Source organism: Oreochromis niloticus, linkage group LG19 (genome assembly GCF_001858045.2).
Source record: "Oreochromis niloticus isolate F11D_XX linkage group LG19, O_niloticus_UMD_NMBU, whole genome shotgun sequence".
In the NCBI taxonomy this organism is placed as follows: Eukaryota; Metazoa; Chordata; class Actinopteri; order Cichliformes; family Cichlidae; genus Oreochromis; species Oreochromis niloticus.
This window is the reverse complement of record NC_031983.2, coordinates 6,647,677-6,661,276: the sequence shown is the minus strand read 5'-3', so window position 1 is coordinate 6,661,276 and position 13,600 is coordinate 6,647,677. Positions and strand designations below refer to the sequence as shown.

Here is a 13,600-nt window from a genome sequence, read left to right as displayed (position 1 = left end):
ATTTTTTTACCAAATAAGTTGACATGCATTTCATGGATACTGTGTGCTTTCCAGCAGCACACTTAAAAATATCTGTGGTTTTTCTTAAACACGGACTAGCTAATATGAATAGTAGTGTTTGATGGGATTCAAATCGCTATATACATGGCCTAAACAAGATAGCTGAAACTGCATTGGTGTCACAGACTACAAATCTGCTCTGTGATGATGCTCTGTGCTGAATCTGCAGAATGAAGGGAGGGTTTGTATGAATTTTTTTTTAAAAACTCTCTTACCAGTTTGCTTCTTGGCAGTGGGATTTTCCACTTTGTTTATTGGATAATGCTACTTTAAGTGCTTAATGATTTGGTTGACCTCCATGTGGTTAAGAGACTGAAAAAATGCTGTGCTCTCCTCACAAGTTGTTCTTTACTTTGGAAAACTCTGGTCAACATACCTGAGCCTGTGACTCAGGATTGATAACTAAACTTTCCACCTTAAAGCCCTATATTATATTTAAATCTGTGATTATTTATTATGAATTATTTTTAGACACTGCAATATGTCATCAGCTATTTAAGCTGTTTTTGAAGTTGACATTCTACTGAAATTGCAAATGTGAAAAGAGCTGACTACATTTGAAAGAACTATATTCCATTAATATTAATTTTAGAGCACTAACCCTGGCATTATGACTGGGGGCTGAGGCCCTCGAAAGCTTCGTATCTAGATTCGCCCCTGAACACAGCCAAAGGTTATGCAAGAAAAATATTTAATGATGCATCAGTTTGGGTCCTAAGTAAAGCTCAGTGGATAAGTTGTCCCAGTAAACTGATGGGCAGGATTAAAGAATTGCCGGACGTGTTTAATGTTAAATGAAGTACAATTTAAATTCTGTAAGAGTCTTTTTCATTGCTGCACTCTTACGTACAGAATGAGAGCTTGTTGCACCACTACAAGGTTTAAACTAACCTTGAAATATGAGCTGATGTGGGCAACGCGGTTGCAGGCTTTTTGTGTGTGTTCGGGGAAAATCTTCCTGTAAACTGATCAGGGTGTTGGGAAAGGGAAAAAAATGTCGGTCAGTGGTTTTAGCTTGTGCTGCCACCGACACTCCCACTGACTAAATGTCCGTTTAATCATTAACAAGAGGTCTCTCTGTGTGTGGGTTTTTTTTTTTTTTTTCATTCCGTAAACCTGCTCACTGGAAGGTGATCTCTGGCTTGTCCTTGTGCCCAGAGAAGCTAGTTCGCCTGCTTCACCTTCTGCTTTTACCGCCGGCTTTTTGAAAACTTTCTCCTACAGAGACACAGCTGACTGTAAAAAAAATTTCCTGTCTGCCTTCATGCCAGCAATGCAAATTTAAGAAAGCGAAAGCACCGAATAAGCTATAAAGAGAGAAGCACAAAAACAGCGGAAGTTTTATTAACCGAGGAATCGCCCAGAGGTAAGTTGACTTTTCTTTCCCCCTCATTCGGTCACTGTTAGTAGCAAACCTTTATAATATAAAATAATGTAATGTAATAAAATAAAATCACTATATATATACTGTGAATGCATTCAGGAAGTCACATATTTTTGGTATCTATATACACATATAGTAAAAGAGTTGTTGGACGTTTGACCTCTTCTTCCTAATCCACATTGGAAGTTATAGAATTTTAGTCACCACAGTCATTTCTAGTAAATTATGAAGACATTTCAAGTCATGATAAAATAACACATAGTTAGAATTATTATTATAATGTCTTGAATAAAACTTGATTGTTTTTATTTCTTTTTCTTCATCTCATGACTCTGCAAATATCCAAATGACATTTTTAGATGTCATGTTTTGTACATTGGTCCAGAGCTACATCAAATATGTAGCATCTGTTAAAACAGTCTCTGACCAATTTTCTGTTCGTTGACTGACTTCTTTAATACTGAACTCCTCTCCTTGGTTTTAGTTTTAAAAAACAATGACAGGGAAAGAGCCAAAGAGAGACAGGGGAATTTCTTTAGTTCAGCCTGTACCTGCAGATACAGCAGTTTCAATTTCGTCTGCAGTGTCTTTTGGGTGCTGATGAAAACTGCTGGCTCATGTGTTATTAGTCAACAAAACTCCTCCACCCATTTATTTTCTCAGCAGTCACAATGATTAAAAACTCTCACGCATGCTCACTTGTAGAGCAAAGGCACGGCACATTTTGTTCTTAACAACTTTTCTTTTACATTTTTACTCACAGTTGGGTAGTTAATCAAATGAGATGTCGCAAATGATGGAAAAGTCTACTGAGAACCCCAGTGAGGACAGAGCGTCCTTCAAGAGCAACGGGTCCATCAAGAGCGATGAGAAGTTGTCGACCGATGGCGGCACAAAGTTGGGCAGGCTGCGATCGTTTAGAAAGAGCATCCAGCATGCAACACAGAAGAGTCCTCTGTCATCTGTCAAGGGATCAAAGGTCACGTCCAAATCAGATACACCTACAAATGAGTCAGATTCTGCGGCTTCACCACCACCTCCGTCACCCAGTGAGTACCCTCATGGCTGTAATAAAATCTGCTGTGAGGCAGGTTTTGCAGACAGGTGGAATCTCAAGGTCAAAAGAAGAGCTGAGAGGATCTTACAGATAATTTACACCTCGCTATCTCTCTTAAAAAGGTCCTATCACAAAACATGAATAATGTTATGTCCTAGCTCTTATTAATTATTGCATGTTTACATTTTTTCGCATGAGCGCCCAGGAGAAAGATCGTGTGAAGTCATTCCCCTCAGATGTGGGTGCTATTTTAAAGAGAGTATGCAAAGGTGGAAGGAGCAGTTGTCTGGGAAAAGGGCAGAAAGGGCCAAAACGCAAATATATCTGTTTGATCAAAGTATCTTAGCAAATGTCAAAAAAATGTTTCCTTGCTCAAAGAAGGACTGCAGGACCATACATTACTGTGCAAAAGTCAGTATTTTCCAAGGAAAGTGGAAAATTACTCCCGAGATTTATTGAAATATGTGCAAAAAATATGAAAATATGGTATGTGAGGCTGGTATTTGTATTTATATTTTATATCAATTCTAATGAGCATGAAAAGCAGTATTTGTTATGGCATGGCCACCTTTATTCTTCAGCTTGGCCTGAACTCTCTTAGCCAAAGTTTGTTTTGTAATTTCTTTAAGTAGTCTTCAGGAAGAGTTCTCCAGGCTTCTTGATATTCAGAGCTCTTCTTTGGATGTTGGGGGCCTTTTTTTCTGTTCTTTGCCAACATGCAGTACATGACTGATAGTGCTTTTCTGTCCAGGTATTCATTTACTGCATTGGCGGCATTGTGTGTAGAATTTTGAGTTGAAAAATGAATGAGTCCATTTTGTAATCAGGCTGTAACATGGCAAGATGTGGAACAAGTGAAGCACTGTGAATACTTCCTGGATGCACTTTAAGAAAGTCTGGCTCAGTATCAGGTAGATAAATTACTTTTATCTGATTAGATGTGTGTGAAATGTCATTTAGCATATAAACCAAAAACATCACGATTCAATGATGACATCAACATGATGAGTAGCAAGCTTATGTGAATGTGTTGTTTTTCTCATGTGATAGTAAAGTAGTGAATTTGACCACATTTCATTTAATTTTGGGAAATAAGGACTTTGGATCACTAAAACCATTGAACTGCAAGCTGCCATATCCAATCCCAGCAAAACAACCTTAGAAAAGCTCCACTTATGTGGCACACAAGCGGAAATTTAGTCACCATCAGATATCACATAATATACTTCAATAGTTTAAGTGCAAACATTTAAATATACTACACTATAGTGTGCCTCCAGAAGAGTACAATCAAAGAATAATTGATTAAAGCGCAGCTATGCTCAGTAGAATACAAACTACACAAGCTTTCAGAAATGGAAAACAGCATGCTGATGTCATGTGTTGTGAGTGAGGCAATAATTACCTTTGGAATTCATGCCTTGCTTAAAGTTCCCCTGACTTTAGCCTGAGGACACTTTAAACAGGTCACACTGCTTGCTTTCCTGACAATAATAATAATACAAATATAAATTCTTAATAAAATGAGCAAAATCCCACGTTTTCAGTTATTTTGTGGATTTGTGGATAAAACATATTTAGCTATTGCCCAATTCCGTTTGTTATGGAATATCAAAATTTGTGTTACTGCTGAACTTTTCAGTCTGTGCAAGAGGGTGGAAGAAACCACTCTACAGGTCTGTACAGGTCTGTCCACAGCTCCAAGTTACCTCAATTTGAGCCATGGTTACAGTTATCCTTCCCCTCAGGTCTGACATTTTAATAATAATTTCATCCTGCAACATGTGGAATTTGCTTGTGATTTTCTCTGTGAATAAATGTCTAATTTTACTGCACTATGGTGATTTCTGACTGTTTGTACATGTGAGACTTTAGAAATAAAGTCCTGTCCTGGCCATCAAATCAACTAATTAGTAGGAAAGCTCTTTGAATGTAGATAATTTTGGAAATTTGACAAAAGCAATTCATTGTTTCACAGGAAAGGAGTTGCCTTTCTTTGCATGGCGATTAACACCCTCTTGGAAAATTTCTGTTGACGAGGCAGAATCGGGCTTCATTTAGATCCATGTTGTCATGTTTCACTGTTAGCAAAGGTCAGGAGCTCAGAGGAGCATCAAGCCACCTTTTCATCTTTTTTTAAAGTGAACTAAAAGCTTGTTTTAAGCTGCTGCTGATGTGCAGTTTGTCCAGGCTTCATTTTAGAAGGAGAAGAATTAACATTAACTAACTGATTAAACATTCAAAGAGATTATTTGTGTAGATAAGAGAGTTTTCACAGGGGGGCATGTAGTCCTGGAGCGTCCAGGTGTGTGTGCAAATTCACCCCAAGGTCTGACCGTGCAATTCTCAGAGAAACTGCGAAAAAGATGTTTTGTCACAATGCACAGGACCACATTTGGAGAAAATCATACATAGCAAGTCAGTGCAATCACCTCATACCAACTCTCTCTTGTGATTGAGGGGTGATGATTTGGGCTTGTTTTGCAGCCACATGATCCGGGCACCTTGCAGTCATTGAACTTCTGTGTAATGTGAGCCCATCTGCCTGACAGTTAAAACTTGGCTGAAGTCGGGTTATGCAACAGAACAACCATCCCAAAACATTTGGCACAAGTTATGTGATTATTTGTAAATCATTATCTTATCAGAAATCAGGTCAGGCTGTCTCCTAATGAGTTTCATTTTTAGGTGCTGGTACTCTGCTGAACTTTTCTTTCTAACACAGCTTACAGTTTTTTGCATTCTTCAGATTGCATAATAGCATTGCCAAAGCCATGCACATACAAACACCCACATAAATGGATATAACCTTTAGTTTATATCCCTGTGACACCACAAAGAGAAATGTCTTTGTTTTATTAAACTAAGGACTCCAGAGTCAGTTTATGAGAAACTTCTGCTGTTACTGATGTGCTCTTCTTGCCTCTCTGTCAGGCCTGAGCACCGACTCTCCGGCCACCCCTCTGAAGAACAACCAGAAAAAAGAAGATGATGAGGCAGATGCTTCTTTTCGCATATCCAAACCACTGACGCGATCAAAGACAGGTAAAATGTTAACTTTAATACTAGATCAATGTTGCTACACACTGGCAATATTAAAATATTAAACTTCTACCTATATTTTTTTAGTATCTACAAATTTACTACTAATAATCTACTCTAGAAAGATCAGCGTTCTATAGTTGGAAGTAATGTATTCAGGTAAAGCTGCTATTTCTTTTTACAAGTGTAACATTAACACATATGAACATATATTTTCTGGCCGCTCATTTTCCTGGCAAACGATTTTTTTTAAAGCAAAATAAGTAAATAAAATAAAATAAAAACAAGTGCAAATACTACTTGAGCTTAGTGACAAGCCCAGAAAATGATGTGAATAAAGCATTTGGTATTAACTGCATTATTAAATTCATGTGTAACACTTTGGATTCAGAATTTTAGTTGCTGGTCGACCAGCATGTTTTCACATCTAAACATACATCATAAATGCACAGACGACTAGTATAAAAAGTCCAACTGTCAAGTGTTTAAAAACCTCCCTCATCAACTTTCGTATTCAAGATTACTTCCTTGCAAACAAGCAAAAAACCAGTAAAATCGGTCCAGTTTCCTCCAGTTTTTTTTAAGGACACACTCACAACATATGTCACGGTTTTGGCTGGTACATCTTTGGTAATCACCTTGTTGGTGCAAAAATACTAATACAAAGAACAAAGAATACAAACAAAAGAGTACAAACAAAGAATACTTTATTGAAGGACAGCTATGTGAGGTAGAATACCAGATATACAAGTTTTCCTTAATGGAAAACAGCAACTTGATGACATGTGAGGTGAGTGAAGCAATAGGGATCTTTAGAATTTATGTGTTGCTCAAAGTTCCCCTGGTTTTTCACCCAGACCCTTCTAAGTTAAACTGGTAAGCACCTTATACTTTAGACATGTAAATATGAGTCTTTACTGTAAGGTGTAAACACACTGCTCTGTGTATTATAGTCCATACAAATGTAATAATATATGTCTATGTGAAAGAGCACATCAAAGTGCCTAAAATCTGCACATTTGCAAACTGTCATTTTAGTGGAGCACATAAACTTACAGCTTTTTGCTGCTGAGTTTAAAACTATGACTGTAGAAATGGGAGGATAACAAAACACCCTGAAATCATCAAATCAAATCATCAAACTTTTCTTTTTTAGATCCTGGTATTTCCAAATTCAGTAATTCTTTTATGAAAAGAGGAGCATCCATTCGTCGGAGTCTGAAAATGGTTACTAAGAAGGATACTGATAAAATCTCCACTAAGGCCATCTCTGAAGCCTCAGTGGAGGAAGACATGGAAATGGAAGAGGAGGAGGAGGATCTTAGAGAAGAGATCGAAGATTGCTACGTACTGCCAAGTATCCCCCTCACACCACTCTCAGGTACAGTCTCTACTACATGTTCATGTTGGTTTAAATTGACTGTGACTTCATATAACACATTTTTGACTGTAACAATTTTTCCACCTACAAGTGGAAAGGCAGAATAGCACCGTGTCTCAAATGTCCCCTAACATGTTTTCTGTGTATACATGCCACGCTGTAGTCTGTATCTGTCTCTTTACTGTTTGTTTTTGCAACAGACAGAGCCAATGATAAGAGCTTCCTTTGTCATGTAAATACACAGAGGTTCAGTTTATCTGTAGACACAGTTTCCTTTTTTTTTTCTTTTTTTTTTGCCTGTCCCGTTTGGTTCTTTTGCCATCAGAATTATTGTCTAAAGGCGAAGAAAGATGCCCAACGGATTTACTTTACCAAATTGACCATCCCAGCCTTGCCGTAATGGTCCATTTGATTCACCTTTTATTGTTTATTTTATTTTCACTTGTTGAATACGGGACAGACTTGACTGGGGGAAAGAAAGGGGAGAAAGAAAGAGGGAAAGAAAAACAGCTGAGAAGAGGGACGGGGAAAAAGGGCAAAAGACAAAAACCAACAGAATAAGCAGACAAAAAATACATATATCGATCACCTGGATCACCTGTTGAGAAAGAAAAAAGAAAACAAGCAGAAGAAAACGAGAGTAATAGAATAAACAACATCACAATGATCTATGGGAATATGACAGTAAATACTGAATATTAAACATTATTGTGCAGCACGTAAGATCGACAGCGCACAGTGTGCTTCGAGGTAGGAGCCAAAAAGGGTGTAGTTTGTGTGTGTGAGCACCCGTGTGTACACCTGTGAGCATGGACGCGCTTGTATTTAAAAGGTTCCTTCATGTAATGATCTGGTAGAGGGTGTGGGGGGCCACTGCCCCGTCCTCCAGGGCATGAAGCAGGTATGGAGGAGATCAAAACTCCAGACATCCAGAGGCCCTCAGAGCACAAGAGACCAAGGAAGACCAACAGAGGGGCAGCCGCGTCACTATCACAGAAAGAGCTGAGGAGAGTCCCAGATGAGGGGTCACTCAGCAGCCGCGGAGCAGAAGCCGGGGGGGTTGCAGTGACGTGCCCGTGAGCTCCACCGGCAGCCAGCTGTGCCTGAGTGACCGAGCCCCAGGCCGAGAGGCCGAGGGCACCCCACCCCCGAAGTGGCCCGAGCGAACCCCAGGCTCCAGGCCCCGACAAGCAGCCACCAAGGAGTGAGCAGGTGGGTACCTGGACGCCCATCCCCGGACACAAAGAACCACCAACGCACCGATGTCTGAGGGCGTCTGCCACCGGCAGGGGAAGTGGTGGGGGGAGATAGACCTCCATACCTTGGAGGGCCTGAGAGGTCCCCAGAGAGGTGGCGTCTGATACCCAACCTGACATATAGACACAGACATACAGGCACACACAGATACAAACATCCATTCCCACCCTCATGCTCTCATATGCAATTACTCAACACTCAACCAACGTGGAGACAGACATAAAGAGACACTGTACACACAATCACACTCCCCAAGCGTACTCTAAGAACCGGGTCTAGGTACCCTTGCCCCTGGAGGGGGAAACTGCACCCAGACCCAGGTGGTGTTACCCTTTTCCCTGCGGTGGGGAGAAGCAGACCGCCCCGACTCCGCAGCAGCAGGGAGGCCCCATACACCCACCCGCCCACAACCCCGGCAACACACCAACCAGGACCCAAGCCCCCGAGGCCCGGCCAGGGCCCCAGCCCAGAGATGGAGCGCCCCCAGAACCTCACGCCCGTCCCGGACCCACCCAGGGCAGCCAGGCTACCAGGTCAGTAACCCACGTCCGTCAGCACAGACCCTCCCTAGCCCCGCTGCACGCATCCACGATGAAACCGTCAGCTAAGAGCCAACAGAGCCCCTAATTGGCCATGACGGCTACCCCGGGTTGAGCCCCCCAAGGAAGATGCTCCTGGGGAACCCCGCGACGCCCTAAGCCCGTCCCTACCCCCACACCAGTCACAACAGTGAAGGTGGGACCAAACTATGACCCCCCACCCCCACTAGGTGATGGAGCTGATCAAAGGAGCCCAGAGCAATTGATCTGATGTGGTGGCAGAGGCTGTATCAAGACTAATGTAATCTAATAGATAATATCTATATTGGTTAGAATTAAGATTATTTTTATTTTTCCAGTTCATGAGGACTGTTTTCTTGGCTATGCATAGGGCAGTGAAAACCATGTGGGCTGTATTCTTTTCTGTAGTGACATTATCTAAGCTGCCCAGCAAACACACTAAAGGGGAAGTTGGAATGTTACATTTCAGACACTTTGATAAGTCTTCACATATCTCGCGCCAAAACCTCTGAACTGGTGGACAGAACCAAAGAGCGTGGATATAATTGTCCGGTGAATTGGTTTGGCAGTGTGAGCAGTTGTTGGTAGACGTAAAGCCCATCTTGAACATCCGATGACCTGTATAGTGCACTCTATGTAGTATTTTGTATTGAATTAATTGAAGACTGGGATTTCTAATTAGATGAAAGGTTTTTAAGCAAATCTGAGACCAGAAGTTTTGGTCTAAGTTAACTGATAAATCCGCTTCCCATTTTGCAATAGGAAGTGATATTGATTCATCTGTTTTAGAAAGCATTCTGTATATTTTGGACAGTAATTTGGGGGTTTTAAGGGTAAGAAATTGAACCACACTTGGTGGTGTACTGTGTAGACACAGTTTCCCATCCGGTCTCATAAATGGGACAGTGGTTTAGCTGTTAAAAAAACAGTGATGGTGGCATCTTCTACTTTTAAGAATAAGTTGATGGATTTAAGAGAATTATAGTCTCTTTCTTATTTAGGGACTCTATGAAAATGATTGACAAGCTTTTTAACCATCTATAATGCTGTAAGACCAACAACATCAACTTCCTTGCTTCCCTGAAAACCAGGATGGTCTCTTTTACCTGCCCTGCCCCATGGTTCACTATGAAATGCTGTTCCCTACCACTGGCCATAGGCTTGAAAGGCTCGACAAAACATCTGGTCCTACTGTCCACCTAGAGGCTACACTGCAAAATCCCCAGTGTTAAATTGAAACTAGAAAGTATCTATATGTGTCCACTCTTTTGAGTGTTAAATGAACACTTTTGACAGTGTTATATTTCTAACAGTAACCTAGTCAGTCTTAAAGAAACAATGACTAACATTAGCAGTATTGTTTTTCTAACACTGAAATATTACTAGCATTTTTAGTTATTTTCCAGTGATAGAAAATCAGCACTGCTCAGTGTTAGTCATTGTTAATCTTTAACGCTGACTAGGTTACTGTTAGAAATATAACACTGTCAAAAGTGTTCATTTAACACTCAAAAGTGTTCATTTAACACTCAAAAGAGTGGATACATTTAGACACATTCTAGTGTCAATTTAACACTGGAGATTTTGCAGTGTAATAAAGATCATGTAAGGTCTTATAAAGCAGTCTGTCAAGCCAGGACTCACTATTACTGTTACTGTACTAATACCCTAATTTGCCAACACCAAAGTCATCCTAGACTGCTGTTCCCCACCATCAACCAACTACTTGATCCACCTCAGGTGCCCCTCTGACACAAGTTCCTGGACTCCAAGAAAAAGTTAACTTTATCTATCAGCACCTTCAAGATTTATCCAGGCCTTTATGACTTTAATAGCCTCCTGCAGTTTAACTATCTGGTATGTGTTATCTGATTTCATGGATAGATACAGTTAGGTATCTTCTGCGTAGGAGTGAAAATGATATTCTAACAATACTGCCTGGGAATGATGTATAATGTAAACAGATTGAGTCCCAGCACAGAACCCTGTGGAACTCCATAATTAGCCAAACTGGACAAACTGGAGTCTATTAGATATGATTCAGTCGACTGCAGTGCAGTATCTTTAATACTTATGGCATGCTGTAGTAAAATGTTATGGTCGAGAGTATTGAACCTTTCACTGAGGTCTAGCAGGACAAATACAGAGATGTGTCTGCTGTCAGAAGCCAAAATGATGAACTTTGTCCTGCGTGTCACGTGAAGATTCAGCTTTTTAGATCCAATTAAAAAATAAAATCACTCACAAAAGATTGTCTGGAGAAAGCAGAATGTGTTGAAACAAAGTCTATCAGGCTTCTACAACAAGAACAGAGTCATATAAAAATCAAAACAAAGAAGCAATATAACACAAAGCAAAGCAACATAAGGGCGAAGAGCCTTAAGCACATCCACAAAAGGCAAGGTGATAGGGTAACAGAGAGATAGAGATGTAATTTAAAGAAACAAAGAGAAAAGAAGTAACGGAAAGAGAGAAAAATGAAGCAAGGGGCACAAGAGACAAAGACAAAAAGAGAAATATAAAAGAGAGTGGCAAAATGAAGAGAAAGGGACATGGACCCCCTACTGATCCTCTACTTAATCACACAAGCCAAGGTGTCAAAGTAGAGGATCAATAGGGGTCCATGTCCCTCTTTGGGGACACTCCCATAGGGCTTAAGTCTGGGACTCTCCACCATTTGACCCTAGAACTGAAGAAGCTTCTCAGATGAGAGGTTGAACGTCTTCAAGCAACTTAAAAAAGTCCAGACACTTTTCTTTCCAAGCTCCTTAGACGACGATGACTTGGATGACTGAGAACCTTCGCAGACATTTCTTTGAATTATATAATTTTTATGATTTCTCAGTAACCTTAAAACCCATTAATCTCATGAAGAACCTTCAAAGTCATGATTTTTCACATCAAACTTGTAGAATAAATTATTACCTCCACAGCACAGCATAGCTATGGTAATGGCATATTTACTTAGTAAACATAGCTCACTATAGATAGCATAACTGACTACTACCTAAAAATTACTTCAGTATATAAACGAAACACTTAATATATTAATTATCTAAATATATAATAAAATGATTACTTATTCTAAAACACATTGCCTCCGATTTAAGAAAAAAGACTTTAGACATTTAAAATTAATTCAGATATTTCAACATTATTTAATTTCATTGGTATGTGAGTGTACCAGGATACTGTACCAGCAGCTGAAATTGCAATTTGCAACAGCCTTCTTTGCTAGCCTATAGCAGGAGACCAATTCCAACTCACCGTCTCCACAAAAGCTGCAGGTAGGTTTCATTACAGGGTAAAATTAAAGATCTTTGATGTTACTGAGCTTTTACTTTATTAACTTTTGCTGTTTAACTATGATATCCAGTAAAAATGAGCAGTAATTCTATTTTACAAGGATTATACCGTAAATCTAAAATTAAATTCTTTGACATCAAGCAGCATCAAGCCAGTGTAATGATGTGACACCTGATGTGATGAATTGTTCTGGATTCACGGTTTCTGAATGAGCTCTAACAGGTCTACTGAAGTTTGGCTTTTTTTGCTGCGTTTATGTTGACTGGAGCAGCACTACACTCTGATTTTTACCATTGTGGTTTCATAATGAGACATAACTGATTACAGGAGCTCTGTTAAGCCCTTGGTGTTACGATTACTTCTGCTTGCTCACAGTGATGGAGATCAACAAACTGATAGAGACGGGGGAGCTGGAGGAGGCTCACCTGAACCTGCTCTCCCTGCGGCAGGAGTTTAAGCAGCAGTCAGAGTCGTGTCCCGATGGCTCAGCTATGGAGCTGGCCACGAGGGAAAAAGACCTCAACCTCCTCTATGGAATGCTGAGGAAAAAGGTCAGCGACATAGTGTGCAACCCTCTCTCCGACAAAAAGCTGCTGCTCCAAATGGCCCGGGTCATCCAGGAGGAAGAGAAGAGATTAAGAGAACCAGGAGGCCTGAAAGACAGCTGGATGGACGCTTGGAGGGAATCGGTTAGTGCAGGTGTGCAGGTGAAGGTGCAGAGTGTTCACTTGGACAGAATAGAGCAGAACTCCGCCTGGTTAGCTGTTCACTTGGGTCTGTTGGGTGAAGTCATTGTTAAGGACTTGGAGAATGTGAAGCAGGAACTGCAGTGGTCCTACCCACCCAGTTTTACAGTCTTCAGCACTTATGTGAGAGGTTATAACAGAGTCGTTGCACAGCACCTGAAGAAGCTGGAGCAGCAGGTGACAGAGCTGAAGGATTTCTATGGTCTGCTGGACTGGATCGTCAACAAGTACAAGAGGTGAGTGGGTAGATTGTTCAAATAGGGCTGTTGTTTTTCCTCAAGGACACCTCTCAAAGGAATTTCCTATTCAGCCAAAACAGTACATAAATAGATGGAGACAAAAAAGAAATGAACTCTTGTGCATTATATTTCACTTTTTAGAATGATGTTAAACAGTATTTACTATTTATTGTGGTGTGAGAACAAAAATTGGCATGCAGTTACTTATTGTAATGTAATTTTGTAATGTAATTTCTTCTCTGACGCAGGTTTCAGATTTCTAACTCTGATGCTGTACAGCTTCAAAAGCGTTCAGTCATCTTTGTCCAACATGACATTTGTCATTAGCCTTGCAAACATGGTTTGTTGAAAGCAGCTACAAAACTGAGTACCCTATAAACAATCGTTATGCATCATTTTAGCCAGTCACACATTGCACTGTTGACAGACCGTACTCTGCCAAGAAGATTTTATTTTGGTAGCCTTTGTGTGTCATTCTTACTGTACGCACTTATTGTAAAACTTTGTAGGGGTGTGGAGTGCGATCATGTTAACGATCCATTCAAATTTGGCATACATCCACCTTCAA

At 40.3% G+C, this 13,600-nt stretch overlaps 1 protein-coding gene across 3 annotated transcripts in view; it reads left to right on the top strand.

Annotated features, from left to right (window-relative positions):
* Nucleotides 1-1,029: 1,029 nt before the first annotated feature.
* The window catches only part of exoc3l4 (exocyst complex component 3-like 4), a 31,619-nt gene continuing 19,048 nt past the window's right edge, over nucleotides 1,030-13,600 (top strand). Inside the window, exons 1-5 of one of the 3 annotated variants that reach the window (XM_019348689.2) lie at nucleotides 1,030-1,426; nucleotides 2,208-2,493; nucleotides 5,436-5,546; nucleotides 6,700-6,924; nucleotides 12,423-13,029. In XM_019348689.2, the coding sequence (XP_019204234.1) occupies nucleotides 2,229-2,493; nucleotides 5,436-5,546; nucleotides 6,700-6,924; nucleotides 12,423-13,029 (1,208 nt within the window). In that variant the 5' untranslated portion in view covers nucleotides 1,030-1,426; nucleotides 2,208-2,228. The remainder of the gene's footprint in view (nucleotides 1,427-2,207; nucleotides 2,494-5,435; nucleotides 5,547-6,699; nucleotides 6,925-12,422; nucleotides 13,030-13,600) is intronic. The other 2 variants (XM_005453409.4, XM_003447856.5) reach the window with 2 other exon arrangements.